The 25,494-nt window shown below is 44.0% G+C and overlaps 1 protein-coding gene across 1 annotated transcript; it reads right to left on the reverse strand.

Moving 5' to 3' along the window:
• Positions 1-38: 38 nt before the first annotated feature.
• On the reverse strand, positions 39-25,267 carry crfb15 (cytokine receptor family member B15). Its single transcript, XM_030361040.1, has 7 exons — positions 25,123-25,267; positions 24,343-24,466; positions 16,933-17,096; positions 16,443-16,600; positions 15,171-15,309; positions 5,095-5,240; positions 39-850 (listed from the first exon to the last, which is right to left on the reverse strand). Exons 1-7 carry the CDS (start codon positions 25,175-25,177, stop codon positions 617-619), a joined length of 1,020 nt encoding a protein of 339 aa, XP_030216900.1. The 5' UTR covers positions 25,178-25,267; the 3' UTR covers positions 39-616.
• Between the last annotated feature and the right edge of the window lie 227 nt (positions 25,268-25,494).

Below are 25,494 nucleotides of genomic sequence, written 5' to 3' on the forward strand. Positions count from 1 at the left end.
CAATTTATTATATTATATCTTTTAAATATAGGCCTACAGATAAAAATCAATATTGATATTTATTCTCTTTTATTTATTTTTAATTTATCAAAATCCTTTATAGATACCCTTAAAGAAATATAGAGCATGCAATCAGAACATTTTCATTGGTCGTGTACAATAATTAAAAACAATAGTGCATTGGTATGTGCAATAAAAATGTATCCCAAATTATGAAATGGCTCGGAAAAAATGCAAGTTTTAAGTTGAAAAGTTGTTTTCCTCTATAAATTTGTTGTGCAGAAGAACAGCCAGTTCGCTTCCCAAATTACAGAAACAACTTCCCCATCCTCCTAAATGTCATAGGTGACATATTATACCACCAGATGTGAGTGGGATTAGCCGTTCCAAGCCGTTATGAAAATCTGATATCACAAGTGGGCGTGTCCACCTAGATGTTTGACAGATAGATGAGTAACGTTTACTACAGTGCACTGGGCTGGCTGGTAGACTGATCTATCCAGCATACATCTAGGTGGACAAGCCCACTTGTGATGTCAGAAGGGGCAGATTTTCAAAACGGCTTGTAACGGCTAATCACACTCACACCTGGTGGTATAATATGTCAAAAAGGCCTTTAAAGGTTACTATAGGACCAGTGATTCAGTTCCAGGAAGTTGCAGTAGCTCTTCAGCCCTTCACCCTCTCCTTTACTCCCGTTGTCATCACAGCCTTGGTCTTGTTTGAGGACCACCTCACAGATGCTGTGCTCCTCGTAGAACAAGCTGATCTTCTCCGACTGCTCCTGGGTCAGAGCTGGGGCCCGCTGGTTGGTTGAGTCGATAGTGGTAGCGTTGGCCTGGGACAGATGCTGAGAACGATGGCCAGATAAAGAGAGGGGTCACGAGTTAAAACATGAACTCTGCTTCTATCGAAAATACAAAGAGTGAGAGCAGCCGGTCAAAGGTCACAAGTTAAAACATGAACGCTGCTTGGATCAAGCTGCCGAAAATTCAACAACATAACGTTTAAGGCAGGGGTCTCAAACTCGCGGCCCGCGGGCCAATTGCGGCCCGCGGGACGATATTTTGTGGCCCCCTACTTGATATCAAAGTTAAGTGTTAGTGCGGCCCGCACGTTTACAATTTTTTTTTTTTTTTTTTTTTGCCGAGTCGTTGCGTTTGCCCATTGATGGCCTCATTTATAAAGCTTGCTGCGCACAAAAACCTAGCATAAGACGGAGGTGAAATGTGCTAGGTCAACGGTATGGCTTCTCCCAAGTCCGTGTGCGCTGGAGATACGCCCTTTCTGTGTGTATCTCTTTCCAAACACCATGCACCTGACCGGGTTCTCTCCTGTGTGACTCCTCTGATGTATTTCGATCTTACTGAAGCATCTGAAACTAACCGCTTACGGTACGGCCACACCAACCGCGTTACTCGCGTTAGGTGCGTCCAAACTCGGCATTTTTGCATAGGGAACCATTGGTATAGGCGCGTTACATGCGTTGAAGCGTCGCGTTTAGGGGCGTTAAGGCGGCTGCATGCTTCAGCGTTGGTGTTACGTTGTTGCGCAAAATTTACTCAAAGCAATTCATGCTCCCTTTTAGGTTGCGCGTGTTGCCAAGCAATTTACCGCCAGAACAGTAGGTGGAGTAATATGTGGAGTAAAGTTTTTCGTTGAAGACGACCTCGAGAATGACGTCTTTGTCTGTGGGAGTCGTTGGTTTGTTTATGTGCCAGATCGTGTTCTCCCCATACACAGTGAATCATGGCAACAGACAGAGGAACAGGGGTGATGAAGTCGTTGATCATTGGGGTTGTATAAATGTGCATATCTCTCTACATTTTAAAACGACATAATGTGTTGGCAGCAAAGTAAACTTCACGTTAATGCTTTTGTATATGAGCCTTCCGGGTCGTCCTTGCCTTCTGGCTTTTAAAAATGGCGGTATGAAAACAGGAAATGTGATACTCCAGACAGGAAGTAGTAACCAGACCAGCAGACCAATCACAGCCTTGCAGGCTGCGCGGCTCGCGTAAAAGCTTACGTAAAAAATGACGCAAGTCTAGAAAAATCGCCCGACGCACGCAAGACGTGAGAAGTCGCGCAAGGGGTGCGCAAGTGCGCGCAAGGGCCTCTTGCGCTTGCGCTTACGTAACTGAGCATAAATCGGCCTTTAAGGCCGATTTATGCTCAGATTTTGCGCTTGCGCTTACGTAACTGAGCATAAATCGGCCTTTAAGGCCGATTTATGCTCAGTTACGTAAGCGTAAGCGCAAGCGCAAGAGGCCCTTGCGCGCCCTTGCGCACCCCTTGCGCAAATTCTCACGTCTTGCGTGCGTCGGGCGATTTTTCTAGACTTGCGTCATTTTTTACGTAAGCTTTTACGCGAGCCGCGCAGCCTGCAAGGCTGTGATTGGTCTGCTCGTCTGGTTACTACTTCCTGTCTGGAGTATCACATTTCCTGTTTTCATACCGCCACCTACCACCCGATCTGGCACATAATTATGCGAACCCTTTATGCGAACCCTTCCACAGGGGCAAAGTGCTATTTTGATGCGCGACATCAAACAGCTGATGCGGGATTGTGAGCCATTTTAATGATCTTGTCACCCGATATTCGTTCTATTAGGCCTACTGGCCTTATTTGTTTTAGTGTTAGCCTATTTGAATTAATTACGTAATGTTTTGTGTTCACGTTCTATGTGAAACATAAGTGTTCATGTTCTGTGTGAAACATAAGTTCAGTAGCCTCTTTGAGTGAATGAAATTTGAAAGCGTGAGTGTGTAGTGAATGAAAAATGTGTGCGTGTATGGTGGGACTATTTTCTGTATTTGATAAATAAACCCCTTTCCTCTAATAATGCTGCTAATTTATGTGGACATTATGTGCTATAGCTTAAAGCCTTTGGCTATAGGCCTACACTTAAATAATTCATTCATCTGTCAAGGCAGTAGCTGTTGTATAAACATTTTATATGGATATGAATTAATGAGTTTGACGTAAACCAAATTAGGTAACTTGTGTAACATGATAACTAATGAATCAAAAGTCATGCTTCCAAGTGACCAATGTATATATATTTATATATATATTTAGCCTATTGGTCAGTGCGCATACCCAATCGTAGCACATAGTACTGGTGGGGAAACACGCCAGCATCTGACAAAAAATAATCTGCCAGCTGCTCCCTGACAAGGGCCGGTTTTGGTGAGAGTCGGGAAGATATCGGATGACTCGCGAAAGGAGATGATCAAACTTTGGCACATAAACAAACCAACGACTCCCACAGACAAAGACGTCATTCTCGAGGTCGTCTTCAACGAAAAACTTTACTCCACATATTACTCCACCTACTGTTCTGGCGGTAAATTGCTTGGCAACACGCGCAACCTAAAAGGGAGCATGAATTGCTTTGAGTAAATTTTGCGCAACAACGTAACACCAACGCTGAAGCATGCAGCCGCAAAACAGAGCATATATCGGCCTTCACTCGCGTTATCCAACGCGAGTGAAATGTATTTATCTAACGCGTTTGGTGTGGCCGCACCGTTAGCAACCGAGTTCCTGAAGTTGTGGAGCTTCATATCCCTGAGCATGAAATGTGCGTCACTTTTTTTTCACTGCAAACGTTGGTAGGCTATTTATAGAAAATGTCTATGTTCTGACATGTTTGATTGCATTTTATAACTGCATGGGCCTGGATACGTCGGTGTGTGTGTGTGTGTGTGTGTGTGTGTGTGTGTGTGTGTGTGTGTGTGTGTGTGTGTGTGTGTGTGTGTGTGTGTGTGTGTGTGTGTGTGTGTGTGTGTGTGTGTGTGTGTCCAGTGGGAGAGGAAATATCGACGTGTGAAAGAGTGTTTTTTATGAAGTTGAGGCCGACACATATTAATCTAAATTTATATATCATAAGTTACAAATGTATTAAAAAAAAAATCGTGTTGAAATCGGGCTCGGGCTCATAATTACAGTTAATGTGTCGGGCCGGGCCGGGCTCGTACAGAACGTGCACGGGCCGGGTCGGGCTTGAGACACACACACACACACACACACACACACACACACACACACACACACACACACACACACACACACACACACACACACCAACGTTTGCGGTGAAAAATGCTTATGCACATTTCACCCCGCCTTCGCAAGGTTGTTGGGCGCAGCAAGCTTTATAAAAAATAGATATATAAAGCCCAGGCTGGGCTTTATATATGTATATTTTTTTTTTTAAATAAAGCCTTTGCTGTGAAAGGGTTGTGACCCCTTCCGGAGGGGCTTGTTGTCAAGTGTGCTAACGCGAAAAAGCAACATTAGTCGCTTGGTTGAAACGTGATTCCGGAGTGACACAAAGTGGAAGGAAAATATATCCTGTTCTCCAGCCCCAGTCATGTCTTTCTCAAAACCTGCCGTGAATAGAAAGGTTAGTGACGAGCACAGACTATTTCAGGAAAAGTGGGAGACGGAATACTTTTTTGTAGAGCACAGGGGCATCCCAACGTTTCTTACATGCACAGAGAAAGTTGCGGTGCAAAAAAGCATTCATGTTACAGAACTGTTAATAGTAAAGCTTGAGAAGACTGGATATTTGTACTTTTTTGTGGAAAACTTGATGCGGCCCAGCCTCACCCAGAATCTACCTCCAGCGGCCCCCAGGTAAATTGAGTTTGAGACCCCTGGTTTAAGGGGACCCATAGGATGCCACCGGGTGTGAGTGTGATTAGCCGTTACAAGCCGGTTGAAAATCTGTATTAGGGACGTAACAAACGGGAGGGTCCACCTAGATGTACGGATAAACTGATCTATCCAGCACAAATCTAGGTTGTCACGCCTTCTTAGGATGTCACTAAAACAGGAATCAGCTGATTTTGTCTGTGTGTTTGTGTGGCTTTGTCTCTCTCTCTGTGAGTTTGTGTGTGTGTCCCTGTCTGTGTGTCTATGTGTGTGTGTCTGTGTCTTTGTATGTGTCCCTGGCTGCGTGTTTGTGTGTCTGTATTTGTGTCTTTGTAGCCTACTGGCTAATCACCTACCCACCCGGTGGCTAACATAGGCCCTTTGATGTGTTTATTTCACCATCGGTCGACGACAGAAACAAGTGACGGTACCTTCTGGAGCAGGGAAGGAAGAGCAGTCTTAGGATTCAGGAATCTGTTTGCTTTGTAGGTCAACCAACCAACCAGCAGTGAGAGAGGGAGGGCCAATGACGCCAGCGCCAAACCGACCACCAAACGTCCCGGCAGCTTGTTATCACCTGATTTGGAACCATTCACACCAGTGGCTACTGTCACAAAAGGGGCAAACCGGGGTTTAGGAACTGAGGTACACACTGGTTATCGCAAATTCAGAATCAGAATTACTTTTAATACATCATATTGCAAAGATACACAAGAGTAGCCTACTCAACATCCACATAGCAGCAAGAATACAAGATAAAGTAAATAAAATAAATGTTTTGTGCCGGTGAAGGGGGTACTCAGCTGAAAAATATCTTAGAGGGGGTACGCTAGTAGAAAATGTTTGAGAACCACTCGTCTAGAGATATTTAAACATAAAAGACAAATAAAGAGTACAAAAAGGGAGGAATCGGATTCAGAATTGTATGTGCATGCGTGTTTCTTTTTATTCTTTTTTTAAAAAGTTCTTTGTGCCGGGGAAGGGGGTACTGAGCTGAAATAATATCTTATGGGGGGGGGGGGTACACTAGTAGAAAACGTTTGAGAACCACTGTGTTCTGTGTGTTTTATATATGTTTCCTCTGAAAACAAATGTATTTGAACGTTTTAAGTTTGTTAACGGTCCACTGACGCCATCTACTGGCGAAAGTTGGTAACGCTTGTAACGTCTCGTCTGATGTCATGGTTAGCAGCGGCACGCTCCATAACCGTTCCGCACTCGACCGGGATACAAGGTGCTCCGCACTCGTCTTTATTATGCTTCTTCTCTATCTTCAAGTTTGGCTTTGAAAACATTGTTGTTTTACCGTACTTCATCACACCAGGCCCGTATTAACAGAATGTGGTGCCCCTGGGCACTATACCTCAAAGCCCGTTTGCGCATTTTGCGTGCACTTGTGGACCAACTAATCGGAGAGGGGGAGTGATAGTGGTCATCTTGATTTATAAATATTGAGTGCTGCATGCAGCACATGTTTTTGAAGCTGTTTGCTGGAAATAGCTTTTAGGAAAGAAAATCTCGCCTACCGCTATTCCCATGGAGGATTAAAAGGCCAGCAGATTAAAACACGGCACCCATTCATTCCTATGAAAACTGGGGAACTGAACATAGGAAAAGACATCACTGTTTAAAATGAATTCGACTCCACTTTTCTTATCCGACGTCATTGCAAAAACGGGGAGTATTGCTGACCTCGAGCGTCTCTACGGAGGAACTACAGTTTTCCGAAGTTTGTCTACAACCAGCGCTCTCTTGATCCATGCGTTCTATTCGTATTGACTACAATCAGGTTGTCGCCAACAGTGGGAATCACTTAGGTCGAACTTGGCCAACGAAAGTATTTATGCCATTTGAAAACCCAATTCACATGTGAAAAAAGAGGAGGCTCAACTTATGTTGATGTTGAAATTAACTGCCCCCAGTAGTCTTTCTTAAATGTGAAGTCAGCATTTTACTTTCTTACAGTGTATATTGTCTGCTCAATAACCAGCAATAAAAGATTTCATTTCGATTCAAATAATATATTTCTGGAATTGGTATCCATTATTATCAATTGTATTTTCTTCACTTCTATTCTTCTGCTTTACTTTTTTTGCTTTTGTCTGTGGCATGTTGCTTTAAATATTGCCACCGTAAAGGATTATGGGATACCACTATCTCCTTTCCTTTCACAAAGGTTGCTCGGGAGTAACCTATGCTAAAGGAGGGTTAAAGGAAGCATCGAGGCTCCTTCACTAAGCATTTTTAGAATTCGAACCACCTTTCCTTCAAGCACTTCCGGGTCATCTCCTTAGGAAAGGAAATTTCCTATGCAAGAAAGAGAATTCGTAGAGATCCCTGCTCAATGGCGCAGGTCAACATCAAGGAGAGATTTGCTTCTGCATCATGGGAGCCAGCCACGCCCTACTCATGACGTGCCGGATGCAGAAATATTTTCATTGTTAGCATTGTTAGCCTTGTAGCATCATAAGCGAGAGGTTTGTCTACACATCCCTCGGCGACTTTAAGTGATAAAAAGTCAACACAGTGCCTCAAAACCATCAACGTCATTCATGTTAAGTAAAAGGAAAAACCTCGGCCACGAGAAGTTAACTGAGCTCTCTCGGATGCTGGGCCGAAACAACATTTGTTTCACTACTACTCCTTTCAGCTGCCCACCCCCCCTTCTCCTGCAAAAAATAAATAAATAAAACGGCTAGTCCGGAGGGGGGAGCTCGGCGGCAGCCCGGCAGCTCAGCTCCGGCAGAGACTCCCGGAGCTGAGCTGCCGGGCTGCCGCCGCGTTTCCCCCGCCGGAGCTGCTTGTCCGCTGGTCCACAAAATCTTAGCTATGCTCTAATCGGAAGGGGGCTTGGGGAAGTTGGAGGTAATATTCAACTGTGCCCCCTTCCTACGTAGGAGGGGGCGCCGAAACTGACTCGCTCGTTTGGTAACTGTAGGCGGGGTACTTTCAGAAATGCATATCTCGCTCAAAAAATCATCTACAGACTTTTTTCAAAGTTTGTATGCGTGTGGGAGCACCAGAGACCCAAAGCAACACCCCAAATCCTAGGAAAAGTGTTGTTTTCATAATATTTCCCCTTTAAGTTTTATTCTTTCTTTCTTTTTTTCTTCTTTATTATTCTCTACAAACTTTGGGACCTATCTCCATCCTCCATTTTTCACCTAAAGACTCCGTTCCAAAAAAAACAACTGGCGGGATTATTATAATTCTTTCTCAAACATCAATCAATACCATACCTTTCATAAGGCATATCGTTTGTACATCTAGTACCACTACTACCTCAACTACTACTACTCCTACTTCAGCAACTACTACTCCTACTACAGCTAGTACCACTACTACTACTATCCTCCAGCTTCGACAGTATCACAGTTTAGCTTCCAGCTTTTGTGACAATGTATTTCAGCACTTTGCTTCCTCAGATAATGCAATTCAGCGTCTGTCAGTTTTCGATTTCAGCTTCCAGGTTTTTAGCATCGCACTTCGAAACATTTGACCTTTCAGATTTTTCAGCAGTGCAGGGCAATACATATTACCTTTCAGTTTCTTCAGTTCACTTTATTTTACATTTCTGCATTTTTAGCAATGCTTTGCGCTTTTCATTCAGCTGTCACTTTATTTGTTCCCAACAATTCTTTTATTTTTTTAATTGTGTGCATGTTAACATTGTTAACTCCATTTAGACTTTTGAACTCTGTTCAAATTCCTTGACTTGATTTAAGCCATTTAACGTTTCTTTACGTCTAAATCTATGTGGTTTTATTAAAACATATTTTATTCCTCACTTTGTACCACAGCACTCACTACATTTTCTGCAGGAATACATATTCTAGTTATTAATATTATTATTTTTTGTGAAATTAAGGCCCTGTCCACACTAACCCGGGTAAATATAGAAACAGACATTCTCAATCAACAACACCATCAGGATGGCTCTACTTAATGTGAGGTCTCTTAATAACAAATCATTTTTAGTTAATGATTTTATTACCACTTCTAAACTGGATTTTATGTTTTTAACTGAAACATGGCTGGAACAAATTAACAGTGCAACTGTTCTGATAGAGACAGCTCCTCCCAACTATAACTTTTTTGATGCATGTAGATCTGGAAAAAGAGGTGGAGGGGTTGCTGCTATATTTAAAAATGTATTTCAGGGGAAACAGATGTTATTTGGTGATTTTCCATCGTTCGAATACCTTAGTGCTGTATTGAAATGCTCCCCCAGAGTTCTCCTATTAATTATTTACAGGCCACCCACATATTCTGCAAATTTTTTAGATGACTTCACAGAATTATTGTCTAGCATCTCCACAGAATTTGACTGTCTAGTTATAACTGGTGACTTCAATTTTCATACTGATGTTTTGAATGACAAGTGTGCAAAAAAACTTTTTGCCATTTTGGACACATTTGAACTGTCTCAACATGTGAAAGAGGCTACTCATTGTAAGGGGCACACTCTAGACCTGGTTATCACAAAGGGCCTCAATGTTTCTGATCTCTCTGTGACTGATCCTTCCTTGTCTGACCACTTTTGTGTTTTCTTTAACATATATTTTATTCCCGATATACAGACAAAATCAAACACTGTCAAAAAACGGTATATCAATGAAGATTCTAATGTACTTTTTAAAAAGGCCATCTCCTTGCTACCACCTCTAAACCCATGTTCTCCTGATGATCTTGTAGAAAACTTTAATTTGAAAATTTTGAAAGTCATAGATGTCATTGCACCTTATAAGGTTAAAACGATTTCTGGAAAGCAAAAGGCACCCTGGAGAAAAGCTGCTTCTGTAACAGCACAGAAAAAGGAATGCAGGAAGGTTGAACGCATCTGGCGTAAAACAAACCTCATATTCACCATGATATCTATAAAGAGAGCCTCCGTGCCTACAATTTAGACTTAAAAAATGTTAGAGAAACATTTTTCTCCAATATCATTAAAACCAACACAAATAATGCAAAGACCCTATTTGCAACTGTTGACAGACTGACCAACCCCCCAACAGAAATTCCACCTGATCTCCATTCCACGCAGAAATGCAATGAGTTTGCAGCATTTTATATTGATAAAATTGAAGGTATCAGACGCGCCATCAATATCTCCACTTCAAACAAAAATGTTGGACTACCACCCTGTTCAGGCAAAAATTACGTGGCAAGGATGGCATGCTTTAATGTTATAGACTCTCAAAATCTTGTGGAAACTGTGACACAACTAAAGCCATCCACCTGTTGCCTTGATACTATACCTACCAACCTCTTTAAGAATGTTTTCGACTGCCTAGCAGTAGACATATTCGATATTGGTCTGTAGTTGTTAATAATAGAGGCATCTAGGCTCCGCTTTTTTAAAAGGGGTTTAATATCTGACTCTCAGTTATTAAACCCCTTTTAAAAAAGCGGAGCCTAGATGCCTCTATTATTAACAACTACAGACCAATATCGAATCTACCCTTCATAAGTAAAATCATTGAGAAAGTTGTCCTCCAGCAACTAAATCACTTCCTGGCATCAACTGGTTGCTATGACACCTTCCAATCAGGATTTCGACCCCTGCACAGCACTGAGACCGCCCTTATTAAAGTTGTAAACGACATCCGTCTTAACACAGACTCTGGCAAAACCTCAATACTAATGCTACTTGACCTCAGTGCTGCATTCGACACTGTAGACCATACATTACTTCTGGAAAGGTTAGAAAACTGGGTGGGGCTTTCAGGCACTGTTTTAAATTGGTTCAGGTCTTACCTACAAAATAGGAACTACTTTGTTTCCATTGGCGACTTTGTATCAGAATCAACCAACGTGACATGTGGAGTCCCACAAGGTTCGATCTTAGGACCCTCTTTATTCAACATCTACATGCTCCCACTAGGGCAAATCATGCAAAATAACAATATTGACCATCATTGCTATGCTGATGACACGCAAATCTATGTATCGCTATCACCAAATGACTATCGGCCCACAGATCTGCTGTGCCAGTGCATTGAGCAAGTGAAGGAATGGATGTGCCGAAATTTCCTTCAACTAAATGAGGACAAAACAGAGATAATTGTATTTGGTTCTAAAACGGAAAGGCTTAAAGTAACCCAACACCTTCACTCTCTGTCCCTGAAAACCTCAATCAAAGCCAGAAATCTAGGGGTTATCATTAGAGCTTTCAAGCGACTAAAAAATGTAATCGTGATTAATCGCATTAATGTCATAGTTAACTCTAATTAATCGCGATTGATCGCAAATTCTTTTTCTATGCTAAATATCCCTTGATTTTTTTGTCCCATAATTATTCTCATTTTAATTCTCTTATCAACATGGTGAAGGGCATCGGCTTGCCTTGTGCAAATGATTTTTTATTGATAACAACATTGGCATATACACTGATCAAACAGGACGATACAAAAAAAGAGCCTATAGTGCAATTAAACGACTGCTTTGAACAAATGTCATTTGAACATAGCAGTCAGGCTACTGCTTCTTTGTTTTGAGCCAAAGAAAAAAAAAAAAAAAAATTTTTTTGTTTTTTTATAAAATAATTGCGTTAATCGCGCGATAAAAAATTTAACGCCGTTAAATTTGGTTTGCGTTAACACCGTTAACGCGTTTAACTGACAGCTCTAGTTATCATGGATTCAGATTTACATTTTGACAGTCACATCAAATCAGTTACAAAATCGGCATATTATCACCTTAAAAATGTAGCAAGACTTAGAGGGCTCATGTCCACCGAAGACTTACAAAAACTTGTACATGCCTTTATCACTAGTAAGCTTGATTACTGCAATGGTCTCCTTACAGGTCTCCCAAAACAAACTCTGAGGAAGCTTCAGCTTGTTCAGAATGCTGCTGCTAGAATTCTAACAAAGACCAAAAAATTTGATCATATTACACCAATTCTGAAATCGTTACATTGGCTTCCTGTAAGTCAGAGAATTGATTTTAAAATCATGTTGCTTACCTATAAATCCCTACATGGTTTAGGCCCAAAATATTTAACTGATATGCTTCCACTACATCAGCCTTTTAGACCACTAAGAAGCTCTGAGACCAATCTGTTAATTATCCCCAGAGTAAAGACAAAACATGGGAAAGCGGGATTTAGTTACTACGCAACAAATAGCTGGAATAAACTCCCAGAGGATTTAAGACTTGCCCCAACTCTGAGCACCTTTAAAACAAGACTGAAGACTTTTATGTTTGCTATAGCTTTCTGCTAAATAACTTTGCCTTTATTTTCTATTTTAATACTAAAATGCCTTTTTAACTTTCTATTTTTTGCATATGTTTTTCTTTTACTTACCTATTATTTTATTTTATTGTATGACAATGTTTATATGTGAAGCACTTTGAGTCTGCCTTGTGTATGAAAAGTGCTATATAAATAAAGTTGCCTTGCCTTGCCTTGCCTCAATGAAAACGATCTCCGTCCACACTATCGTTTTCATAGTTTATGGAATGTTTTGCATCCACGTTCCAAACAGATTTTCTTTTGATAAACAGTCGTTGTCATGGTTACGCGACTCCGGCCACGCCTCTCTGTCTAGATAAGGGTTAGTGTGAACAGGGCCTCATATTCATAAACGAGTAATGTATGGTCCTTCAACTTCCAATTTCAAGTGAAAAATATAATAATTTACGAAAAATATTTGTAAAGCTTGTTTCATGTGGTGCCCCCCCCACTGGTTGTCAGTGGTTGGGGCCCCTGGGAACGGGCCCACATACCCTCATGGATAACCACGGCCCTGCATCACACCATAGAGAGTGAAATGGAACATGTGCCGTCTGCGTGGTTTGTTGGAGAGAAGTTTAACTATCTGTCGACCCTGGCTAGGCGCCAGGGGTCGAAGGCAGAACACACTTTACCACACGACCCACCTGACGGCTCACGTACTGGCTCACTGAAGAGGCCCTTCGGCCTGTAGGGGGCGATGTGAACACGATCCTGAACACAGCAGTTTTGTGTGCGTTTGTGTGTGGAGCACACATGGAAATTAACTTTTTTGCCCACCAGCCACTGTGGCAGGTAGATTTAAAAATCTACCAGCCATTCATCTTTTTTACCAGCCACTTTTTATACGCTATATATTTTTTTAATATATGCGTACATTTTAAACAATATAATGCAACAACAATAGATAAGATAAGTGTTTTTCATACACATCAGTTGGTGTTACAATGACAAGTTTGGGGATAATTCATCTATACAAAGTATTTTCATTAAAAAACAAATTGACATATTAACAATAAAACAACATGCATGGCTACACCATCATAAGTCGGAAGGATCATTTGTTTTTTTTATAATGTGACTGCATACAAATGTGTCCACAGACATGGTAACTAACGTATGATAGTAAGCATAATTGGCCCTTAACACTAATATTCAGAAAAAAACACTGCCTCAAAAGGCAGTGTTGTATTGGCTTAAGGCAGCAATACAAGTAGAGGCATATACTTGAACTTTATACTCTGAACTTTTAAACGTTGCAAACGTGCAAACTATATTTATGTGGCATTCAGTCCAATGCTTAAAATATATCTGTGGCATTCAGCAGGCCAATGCTGTGGTAAAGTGTGTAAAGTATGACCAAGTGTTTCTTTCTGTTCAATATATAGAACTTTATCAATCCCCTCTAGGAGAAATTTGTTAATGTTTGTCCCTATAAAACAATAATGGTAAAATAATAAATACAAAACATGACGGTAACTGTGTAAGTCAAGCCGTCCAATCCGAAGGCTCTACCTAACCGCTCCCCCTACTCACTTCCACCAATGCAAAGGGAACAGAACTGAGTAGGGGAGGGCGTAGCCTAACTAGTTTGTGACAGACCCAGAGAAACGCAACGCAAATTCAATTCAACATGTATGAGGCTTTAATAAAATCCCGGACGATCAAATTCCGCAACACATTTTTTAAAAGTGTCTCAAAAAGCGGGCATGTCCGGGCAAAAGAGGACGTCTGGTTACCCTACGTATGGGAAACCGATTTGATCCCTACCTGTAACACTGTTAAATAGCGGCCCAAATTGGTAATTTCTCTGCTTGAGAAATGCGAAGTGTGGCGTGTGCATGGGTTGAATTCTGTGTGTCTCACGCCGAATGCGTGAGACTTGAGAGCCCTGTTACCGATACATTATCCCGGATTCTGACAGTCGCAATTCAGCAAAAGAGGCGTAGAAGAAGAAGGGGGCCGGATGTTGACGGTAATGGTTGTGGAACTGTGCAGCGCCGTATAACGAATGTATTAAATATGCAAATTTGATCGGACCTGATTGGAAAGTCTACCCGACACAGTGGCGGGTGAAGTGACATCCCTGGTGTGTTAATTTCCTGGTGTGTTAATTTCCATCCCTGGTGTGGAGTATGTGTGTGTGTCTTTCTCTGTGTGTGTGTCTCAGTCTATTTGTGTGTGTGTGTGTAACTGTCTTTGTGTTTGTGTGTGTGTGTGTGTGTGTGTGTGTGTGTGTGTGTGTGTGTGTGTGTGTGTGCGTGTGTGCGTGCGTGCGTGCGTGCGTGCGTGCGTGCGTGTGTGTGAGTGTGTGTGTGTGGCCGTGTCTCTGTGTGTGTGGCCGTGTCTATGTATGTCTGAGTCTGTGTGTGTTTGTGTGTGTGTCTGTGTGGCTCTGTCTCTTTCTGTGTGTGTGTTTGGTTGTGTCTATGTGTCTCTGTGTGTGTGTGTGTGTGTGTGTGTGTGTGTGTGTGTGTGTGTGTGTGTGAGGGTCTATTTGTGTCTGTGTGCTTCTGTCCGTCTATGGCCTCGTCCACACGAAGCCGATTTCATGGCGAAACCGCAAAGGTCTTGTGTGGCCTTCCGTCCACACGAAGCTGGCGAATCCGCTGACCGAAACCGCAAACTTCTGAAACCACCCTCGGAGGTGGTTTCAAATCTACCTGGTTTCGTTGGATTCGTGTGGACGTCTGAAACCGTAAACCATGACGACATCGCCCCACCACTCGACCCTCTAGCCAATGACTGTGGAGTCTCAGAACTCACAACAACAAAGATGATGCCGGACTACAGGCTTGTAATCGTTCTGCAGTAGAACATGTCCCTTGTTGGGTGGCTAAGCCATTATTTATTGAGACTGTTGACTGACCGTTTGTTTGTGTTGTTAGTGGTTCGGGGGGCAGCCTTTATGCGCATGCTCGCCTCTTCTTCTTATTTAATTTTCTTCCTGATTTCTGTAGCAGAAGCAGCGCCCCTTATGGGCCTGGCATGTGTACTACAGCATTTCTACAGATCTACCCGGTTTCGCTTGACTCCGTCTTTACGGAGATACTCCGAAACCGGAGAGATCGAAACCGGAACGGTTTCGCCCGTTTCGGCTTCGTGTGGACGGGGCCTATATGTGTGTGTGTGTGTGTGTGCCTCTGCCTTTGTGTCTGTGTGTCCATCTGAGTTTCTAAAACCATAACCAACCACCACACAGCTTCAATCACCACTATAACTTCTATAAACTAGACAAATATTTGAGGACCACTGTAACACAAAACCAACCTGATTGATCACATACTGGCTCGCTGAAGAGGCCCTCTCGCCCATAGGGGTCCACACGAGCCTGAATGCAGTAGCTGTTCCCAGGGTCGTTCAGCCTCAGTCGCACCCTCTTGTCTGCCACACCCTTCTTCTCCAGCACCTGTGATGGATGTTGGTTAGAAAATGGACAGATATTTTCCTTTGTATCCATAACAACTGACCAGGTTATGCAGGTCATTGAGGAGCTGTTTGTGTGTGTGTGTGTGTGTGTGTGTGTGTGTGTGTGTGTGTGTGTGTGTGTGTGTGTGTGTGTGTGTGTGTGTGTGTGTGTGTGTGTGGGTGTGAGAGAGAGACAGGGAGAGAGAGAGAGAGAGATATTGCCATAAAAGTCGTATATTAAAGTTGATCTTGTATTTTGCGTCAAAGATGCCAAAAAGATGAATTAGGCAGATAATGATGATGGGATATAAAAAGCACTCTGATGAGGCACAGTGAGTCAGCAGCGCTAGGAGAGCAGAGGTAGGTTAGATATCAACATTTTGGAAAAAATATGACTTCAGGCTAACGATATCACAGGCCTGTGACGTAATTTTTTTCCTCTCTTGTTATTTTTTTATTATTTTTTTGACTGATGGTTAATCCCCAGGGCCAGTTTGATTCGGACATGAGGAACCACATGGGAGGAAATTAATTAATGTTTCCCAGAACCCTCCAGCCCAAATCAGATTGCATCAACAATAAAACACAAAGAGGACTTCAGGGGTTCCCCTTTTACAACCGACAGCACAAATTCACGTCTGTGTGTGTGTATGTCTATTTGTGCATGTGTGTGTGTCTGTCTGTGTGTGTGTGTATGTTTGTGTGTATGTCTATTTGTGTGTCTGTGTGTGAGTGTCTGTGTCTGTGTGTGTGTCCCTATCTGTGTCTGTGTGTCTATCTGTGTGTCTAAACCCATAGACAACCACCAAACAGATCCCACCACCACTATAGCACATCTATCAACGTCCATCAAACCCTCCCGTACACAGAGAGAGCTCTCAGGACCACCCTTCCATTTAACATCGAGGGCGTTTAGCAGACGCTTTTATCCAAAGCGACTAACAACCATTCATTCACCCATTCACACAACGACAGCGGAGTCGACAACGCAGGGCGACAGGCAGCTCGTCAGGAGCAGTTAGGGTGAGGCATCTTGCTCAGGGACACCTCGGCACTCCCAACCCGCTCTACCTCCTGAGCCAGTGCCGCAGACCGGACCACCCCTCCCCCCTGGCGCCCCCTTGTGGTCATTACGTGGTCAGGCCGGTCCTTCCTCCAGTACTGCAGCACGTAGGAGACCTTGCTGTAGCAGTCTGTCAGCGGGCGGAGCACCCTGAGCACGGGGTCCGCCATCACCACCTCCACCTCTTCGGCTTTGAACTCCACCTGCAAGGTGGGGGCCCCGATGACGGCTAGGGTGGGGGGGATGGGGGAGAAGGGCGGGAAGGAGAAGGGAAGCAGCAAAGGAGGAAAGGAAGGAGGGGATAGAGGGAGGGACTTCATTGATTGGTTTAGGCTTAATTGGCCGACAATTTAAAAAACTGAGGACAAAAGATTGTTCCTTGACCCCAACATCTCTTTGTGTTGATCAAGCTTGCGTGTGTGTTAGCGTGTGTGTGTGAGTGCAATGTGTGGGTGCAATGTGTGTGTATGCTTGTCATTATCAGTAGTCGTATGTGTGTGTGTGTGTGTGTGTGCGGTCCACAGTTTCTAAACACGGGTGGGGGGGGGGGGGGGGACTCACTGTCCTCCGAGGGTTTGTGGAGGACCTTCACCCAGCAGGACTTCATGGTCCCGGCCTCCGCCCGGACCCTCAGGAGGAAGACCCCCAGACAGCTGGGGACGGGCCCCATGTCACAGTGCCGGTCCCCTGTGTGGTTACACACGGTCTGGAATTCATCCAGGACCCTAGGGGGCGACAGAACAGTACAGGGACTTCAGTTTAGATACCCCTCTCATAATTACCTACTTTATTTTAGTTGTATTAATAACATTTTTTATTGTGATCTATGCTGCTACTTATTTTAACATTTTTTATTTTTCTAAGTTACTTTAATTTGTATTTATTTTTGTATAGGCATATACATTAAATACATAATGCTTTGATATTAAAAAAATAGTAAATAGGAGAGAGAGAGACAGAGAGAGAGACACAGACAGACAGACAGACAGACAGACAGACAGACAGACAGACAGACAGACAGACAGACAGACAGACAGACAGACAGAGAGAGACAGAGAGAGAGAGAGAGAGAGAGAGAGCGCCCAGTAGTGAGGGAGCGGTATAGCCCAGGGACTCATTTCCCGATAGGAAAACGAGGATCTTGCGAACCTTCCTATATTTCTTTGGAGCGTTTCCGAAACTCCTCTTAACATGAACGTGCGTGCACTGCTCTAACGACGTTCGTAGGATTGTAACGGTGCTGAAATGGGCTCTGTAGGAGGGGGAGACGCAGGAATGTCTCAGGAAAATAGGCTTAAAAAGGGTTCAAATATCACCACATCAAGGCCAACAGCAGAGTAGCCTACGAAGTGATAGATATAACATTAATGCTAAAGATATTAAAACACAATTGATTACGCCTAGGCCGATAGGACTGATATGCTATATCAGTCCTAATCCTGAACACACTAGCCGCGTTTACATGGCAGATCTATGCCGCATAGATTTCTATGCGGCATAGATCTGTTCCTAAAATGTGTTCCGAATGTACTGTATACATGGCAGTAACAAAAGTGTCCGTTATGTCTCTCGCGCACACCTGACACGTCTCTGGACCGGCGGCGACATAATGGATGTCTTATCACTATCGGGGATTTTAAATTTGATTTTAATGAAAGCACAGCAGGAGAGAGCTTTTTTCTGCCTGCTCCTTCAATTAAGAAGGAGGAGGACAGCGCAGCAACGTCAATTTCTCGTCAGAACTTTATATTTACCCTATAGCTCCGCCGCAAACAAGAGGAATTTGGATGCGAGTCCGCAGCCAAGACTGGTGGGAGAGAGTGGTCTTACGGGAATTTAGTGACCAGGAATTCTCGAAGGTCCAATTGCGCACTACTGCAGCTGCCATCTCTCTAAGTTAAGAATTATTTTAACGTTCAGCCTGCAAAAGTACTAGTAGTAGCCTACTAATTTACAGTTATCTCGGACGCGCGCGGACACCTCATTAATAAACACCCATGTCCCGTCGCTTAGCAACCGTGCACGCTTACCGGACTACTTTTACGGAGTGATAACAAAGACGTGAATCAGGCAATAAATCCACTTTCCTTGACAGCGGTGAAGTTCGGTGTGCTTAAAAGTACCGACGGAGCTCGGTGAACTACTGCGGCTGCTCTAAGTTAAACCCCAATCTATGCGGAATAAGTGTATACATGGCGATTTAAAACGGACTACACCACCTATTCTATTCGGCATAGAATCTATGCCGAACAGATAATTGTATTCCGAATGAGGCGTATACATGACCATTTTCTATGCCGCATAGAAATCTATGCGGCATAGATGTGTCCATGTAAACGCGGCTACTGTGAGTCCATTTTTTTCACTGCATTTTCCCCCCTGAAATAATTCCATGTTGGAAAAATCAAAAAATAGCTTGTGTGACAAGTACATTTATTGATTGATTGATTCTTTTAATGACCACACAGCCAGGCTGGTGGAATTTGTTGTCAGCTTGGTACAGGTTCCAACTTAAAAAACATATAACACAGATATACATACAGAATACACACTACACAATACATAAGGGCCATGATTAATCCTTAACGTTCAGAGTTCAGAAAGTTTATTGCAGTTGGGATGAAACTGTTTTTTAACCGGGTTGTTCTGGCGGCAATTGTCCTTTAACGCCCCCCAGAGGGCAGTAGCTTGAAGGCATAGTGTGCAGGGTGAGTGGGGTCGGAGATGAATTTCAGTGCTCTGCGTAGTGTCCGTTTGTGGTAGAGTGAATCAAGGGATGGAAGGGGTGTGCCAATAATTTTGGATGCTCTATTTATGATGCGTTGTAGTTTCTTCCGGGAGAGTGAGTCTAGGCTGCCGAACCAGACTGTGATGGAGAAGGTGAGGATGCTTTCTACGATGGCTGTGTATAAGTGGAGCAGAAGATGGGACCTTACCCTGAACTTCTTGAGCTGACGGAGATGGAAAAGTCTTTGCTGGGCTTTTTTGTAGATGTGGTCTGCGTTTATTTTCCATTTGAGGTTATTGCTGATGTGGGTTCCAAGGAGTTTGAATGTGTCAGTGATGGAGATGGATTCACCTTTAATGAGCACAGGAGTTTTGGGGGAGGTTGGCGTCTTGGGTCGATGATGAGTTCCTTTGTATTTGATGAGTTGAGTATGAGATCATGGTCTGTACACCAGGTCACTGCTTGGTTGATCTGTGCACGGTATTCTGTTTCTTGGTTGTTGGTGATGAGTCCTATGATGGTTGAGTCGTCCGCGTACTTGTACAGGTTGACAGAGCTGTGGTGGGATGTGAGCTTGTTTGTGTAAAGGGAGAATAGCCAGGGTGAGAGAACACAGCCTTGGGGTGTGCCTGTACTGAGGAAGAGAGGGGAGGATGTGGTATTTTTGATATTCACCTTTTGTTGCCTGTTCCAGAGAAAGCTGTGAATCCAGTGACAGATGCATGGGTCGATGTTCATGTCCAGTAATGTATTGAATAGTTTGGCCGGGTTTATTATGTTGAATTCAGAGCTGAAATCCATGAACAGGATGCGGGCATATGTGTTGGCGGACTCCAGGTGGTTCAGATGATTGGCGCTCAAATGATTTCATAACTGCTGATGTCAAGGCAATGGGTCTGTAGTCATTGAGGCAGGAGATGGTCTTGGTTTTGGGAACTGGGATGATAATGGATTCTTTGAAGCAGTTGGGTACTGAGCTTTGGCAGAGGGAGGAGTTGAAGATGTTGGTAAAAACCCCAGCCAGCTCCGCAGCACAGTGGTGGAGAACGGAGGGGCTAATGTTATCTGGGCCGGGGGCTTTATTCCTCTTAAGTGCCTTGAAGGTGCTCCTTACCTCCTCCTCGTAGATGGTGAAAGGGGGGGGGGGGGGAGGGGGTCTGGGAGAGATGGTGGTGGAACCGGTGCCTGCTCAAACCTCCCATAGAAAGTGTTAAGTGAATCAGGAAGCTGATTGTCGCTGTCAGGTGTGGGGGTGGGTTTCTTTTTGTAGTTTGTCATGTTTTGTAATTTTTTCCAGATAGAGCGGGTGTCACTATTAGTGATTTGTTCTTCTAATTTAGTGGCATAGTTGGATTTGGCGCTTCTTATTGCAGATCTCAGTTTGTATTTGGCAGCCATATATTGTTCTTTATTGCCTGTCAAATGAGCTGAATTTTTCTCCTTTCTTATTATTTTAATGTCCTTGTTAAACCACGGTTTATTATTATTGTAGTGTTTGACTTTTTTGAGTGGAATGCACAGGTCAACGCAGTAATTGACGTATGACGTCACTGCTTCGGTGACGTCGTTCAGGTCACCTGCGGCAACATCCCAGTCCGTGCACGCGAAACAACCCCGAAGTTGTTCAATGGCTTCGGGGGACCAGTACCGGAGAAAGGTTGTTGGTGTTTTGGAGGATTTAACTTTTTGCCTGTATTCTGGAATTAGCAGCAGCATCGCGTGGTCGGACCTGCCCAGCGGAGCCCTCGGGAAAGCACGGTAAGCCTCTCTGATGGAGGTGTAGCAGTGGTCAAGCGTGTTGGTCCCTCTGCTGGGGCCATTTACCTGCTGATGGTAGCCGGGGAGCTCAGATCATAGGTTGGTCTGGTTAAAGTCCCTGAGGACGATGACTGCTGTGTCCGGGTGTGAATTTTCCACTGAGGAGACGTAGTTGGCTAACTCGGCTATGGTGGTGTTAGTGTTAGCCTCAGGTGGAATGTAAACACAGATCATAATAATTGATGCGAACTCCCGTGGGAGGAATGATGGTCTGCATTTGACAGTGAGGTATTCCAGGTAAGGGGAACATACATGTGTGAGTTCAGTAGAATTCGTGCACCAGCGTTCATTTATCATGATGCAAACACCACCGCCTTTTGCCTTGCCCAATAGTTTGGAAGATCTATCGGAACGATGTAATGTGAAACCTGGAAGAGTTACCGCTTGGTCTGGTACTGACTGATTGATCCAGCCAGGTCTCTTTGTCAGGCAGATGGCAGAGCAGTCACTGTAGTCTTTGTTGGTTTGGATCATAAGTTGTAATTCGTCCATTTTGTGCCGGAGGGATCTTACGTTTGACAGCAGAAGGTGGCCGGTAAGGGCGTCTCCTGAACCTGGCAAAGGTGCCGGAGCGGCGGCCCTTTTGGGCCGGCAGCCATGGTGTTGAGTGGCTTGCACTGTAGATGTTTAATTCCAGTAATTTCTCCTCCAGCAAGGATGTAGATGGGCCCAGATCACTGTGAGAGGTGGATCTGAGATTTAGAAGCTCCGATCGGGTATACTGGATTATGCACGACACTTTACAAACAAATAACGCAGACAATAAAATGACAGACAGGAACACTGCTTGTACTGTGGCAAGCCTCACGGCCGCCATTTTCCTAGGAAGATTTATCTTAATGTGCTGATTTCTGAAACATGCTTTGCGCATCAAAGGGAGCAGACTTTGGGCCCTATTTGAACGGTCTGAAGCGCAAAACGGAGGTAGCTTTGTAGGCGGGGCTCTGCCGTAGTTGCGATTATACCGGCGGATAAACTACTCTTGCGCCCGACGCAAATCTAAAAAGTGTTGCCCAGAACTAGCCTAATTAACCATAGGTGTGGTTTGGGCGTAACGTGCAATAAACCAATGCGAGTGCCATCTCCCACCCCCTTTAAGAGCCATGAGCGCATTTGAACCTGACGAGTTGATATTTTGACAGCGAGTTTACAGTCTCCAATGAGACAGAGGCTTGACCACATGAATTTCAAACTTCGAATGGCTCAGTTTATGGCCAAATAATATGCCCTAATTCACACATGGAATAGCGTTTTCTTCTACAAATTCCGAAATAATGAGTTGTATAAATTGTTGCAAAGAAAACTTAACACACACATGACATGCGGTCTTGTGACCGCAACTGTGGGCTATTTAATGACATGCGGCAATACATTTACACATCGTTTCTTACCAGTATTGTATACATTATCGTTATCAACTTGTGTTCCTAATATGCATGTGTCCCCCCGTTATTGTACATTCGGGGAAAATCGGGTTTGCGCCGGGTGCAAACTAGCAAAGATACATGCGTCGGTGTAGAATGTAAATTGTGCTGGATGCAAGATGGGGCCCCTTATCTGATTCCGCATAAGGTTTCATTGATTGACGCGCACTTTCTATTCTAGAATCTTGGGTGTAATCATTAAAAATGCAACGTTCCATTAATTCATTATCATTGAAACGCAGGGGCTGGGCATTGACACACGGCTATTGCTGACCCGATTAGGAGTGCTTGGTCTAGATCCTGCCTATATTGTTGGGAAGGATGATGTATAGGTCTTTCTACACTGCCAAGCCCGTTCGGTCGCGGCTTGGCATGCTCCAGATTTCACCGTCTTATCTCAAGTTTCCTGTGTTAAACCGAGGGGGTCAAATCCCCCGTTCGTCATGGCGCGGGCTTTCTTGGTTCACTTGAGAAGGCGGGGCTGTGCACGGAGTCTAGACCTCTTTAGAATAATTTGCATACTCCTGAATGTTTTTATTTTTTTCTGAATGAAGACACCTGAATGCAATAATGAGTTCACGTCTGAGTGTAGGCTACAAACGCGATTAATTATGGTCAGGGATGTTCGTAACTGTCTAGACACAGTCCAATAAATTCCAAGTGAACTTCATGACAGCCTCACCGAGGCGCCTACAGGGCTTAATGCAAACAATCGCAACAAAAATCGCCAGCAGAAATTCTCTGACACCCGCTGGTCTCAGCATGATTCATGTACAGTATGTCTTCTGTCATTGATCAATATGAGGAAATGTAACCACGATGGTTGAATTAAAATCAGTGGAAGACAGCAAGTGCAGCTCGAAAGCAACCTCCACCACAAGAGCAATGGAATCATTTGATTTTATTACATGCCTTGTGACTTGGCGTTGGATCGGTACATTTCGGCTGCGCATGTATTTTTGGAATTTAAAATTGCTGCAATAAATTACGTTGTTGTTGACTTCTAACCTGCCTTTGTCTTTGCTGTTTAAAGCTAACAATAGTCTATGAGTAATATATCGGCGGTAACAACTGTTTTTGGGGTATTGCGAAATTGCGGCAGCTGGACATTCAGTGGCATTGGATGTGTTTTAATAAAACATTTCCAATATGTTTTATAATGACCGCTGGTGACGGAATGACAGCTGGTCACGCCACTGAGGCTATAGTAAGCTAACGATGCTCTTAGCATCCTGAGTACCCCTGGAGTCCTCGTTAGCTACGATCGTTTTCACAACGTTCGTTACCAACGATGCTTTTGGGAAACGGTGTGAAAACTGTACGATGCTCGTACGACGCACTTCATGAACCACTTAGGCTAACGATGCTTTAGGGAAACTGGGGCCAGCTCAGCTATGGCTCGCGTTTCCACCACCGACAGTACACTTATGGTAGGGTGGGGTTTAAGTGGTAAGGCGATAGCCGCAGCAGCTACGTAAGCATCGCGATCTCATAGCAACCCGAAAAAAGCGAAGCCTGCTAATAAATCCACGGAAAAGGAAGATGGGCACTATGAACAAAGACCACAATGTAGTCCAACGTCCAAGAAGGACGGCAAACTTTTGCGCGAAATTGTCTTCAATAAACGAAGCTTTCGCTGTTGTGTTTGTTTGTTATTATCCCCCTGTTTCACGGAAGTGCGATTCTATCGACCAATCAACAGACAGCGTGTGTAACTCGAACTTGCTGGCATCCTTTAATGTGTCTCGGTACCCCACCGGAGGAGTACTGCGAGACTAATACGGCTCAGTCCGGATCACGCCTACTTTTGGCAGTGGAAACGGGACCCCTGCCGCACCTTTGCAGACTGGAGAGACAGAGACAGAGACAGAGAGAGAGAGAGAGAGAGAGAGAGAGAGAGAGAGAGAGAGAGAGAGAGAGAAAGAGGGAGAGAGAGAGAGAGAGACAGAGACAGACAGAGACAGAGAGAGAGAGAGAGAGACGGAGAGTGAGAGTGTGTACCTCATCTGGGCTGTGTAGGTGAGATTGCTGGTGGAGTATTCTGGGATGTCCCAGGTGAGGACGGCCCCCATGTTGAAGGAGACCACCGTCACGTTGTCCGGTTTGGGCAGCTGTGAGGACGCCTCTGTGAGAACACAAACAAACAACACAAACACAGACCGACCGATGAAAACAAACAAAACACTTTGTCTTGTTTTAAAGGGACAACTTTAAAAAATCGTCTGGCATTTTAAGTAATGTATTAGCTCAAATCAATGTCGTCATTCATAAATATGTCCTCAATGGTGCAAAATCAGCTCCTAACGCTGCTGATTGACTGTGCCTCATTGGCTATTTCCTAAACCAATCACAGTTCTTTTTACATTCCATCATTACTACCTGCCTATTTGACTTAGGGCATTTTTTACGCAAAATAAAAGATGAACCTTAAAGATTACATATTACACCACCAGGTGTGAGTGTGATTAGCCGCTACAAGCCCTTTTGAAAATCTGCCTCTTCCGGACATCACAAGTGTCATGTCCACCTAGATGTGTGACGGATATATCAGTCTACCCGCCCACCCGGTAGACTGTAGCAAACGTTTCTCACCCATCCTTCACACATCTAGGTGGACACGCCCACTTGTGATGTCACTAAGGCTTATACCAGCTTACCACACCCACAAACACCCACAAAGCTTAACGGCTAGCTATGAGGCTAACAGCTTACGGCTAGCAATGAGGCTAACGGCTAGCTGTGAGGCTAACGATACTGAGAAACAGGTGAGTTGGTACGAACCGGTGAATCGGAGTAAGCTCGCGGCGACTATGAGGACTCTGATCCTGGCTGCCATGGCAACGTGAACACAGCGAGCTCTCTGCTCTCTTTCGGCGTCTGAACGAGTGGAAGTGTTTTTCTATCCAGGTAGGAGGAGGGGGCAGGTAGATCGGAAATAAAGCAGAAGTGACTGGTTCTCGGTAAGGTGGAGGGATGTTATATTGTTTGTAAGTTAGTTCCGTTTGCGTTGGTTTTATATGAAGCAGAATAGAATGAGGAGGTGTTGTGGTGAAATGTGTGGACATATGGGAGGCAGACATTTAGGGGTAGGGGGAAATAGATGGCTGGGTTTGGGAGTGTGTGTGTGCGTGTAAGTACATTTGTGCACACAAA

The sequence above is a fragment of the Gadus morhua genome, chromosome 7 (assembly GCF_902167405.1).
Source record: "Gadus morhua chromosome 7, gadMor3.0, whole genome shotgun sequence".
In the NCBI taxonomy this organism is placed as follows: Eukaryota; Metazoa; Chordata; class Actinopteri; order Gadiformes; family Gadidae; genus Gadus; species Gadus morhua.

What these genes read in the sequence shown, in the direction of transcription:
- crfb15 (XM_030361040.1), bottom strand. Translation starts at nt 25,177, where the DNA reads ATGGCAGCCAGGATCAGAGTCCTCATAGTCGCCGCGAGCTTACTCCGA. An exon ending in GAGCTTACTCCGATTCACCG is followed by an intron (nt 24,467 to 25,122) that starts GTTCGTACCAAC and finishes GTGTTCTCACAG; the next exon opens with AGGCGTCCTCACAGCTGCCC. An exon ending in GCCAGTATGTGATCAATCAG is followed by an intron (nt 5,241 to 15,170) that starts GTTGGTTTTGTG and finishes GTTCCAAATCAG; the next exon opens with GTGATAACAAGCTGCCGGGA.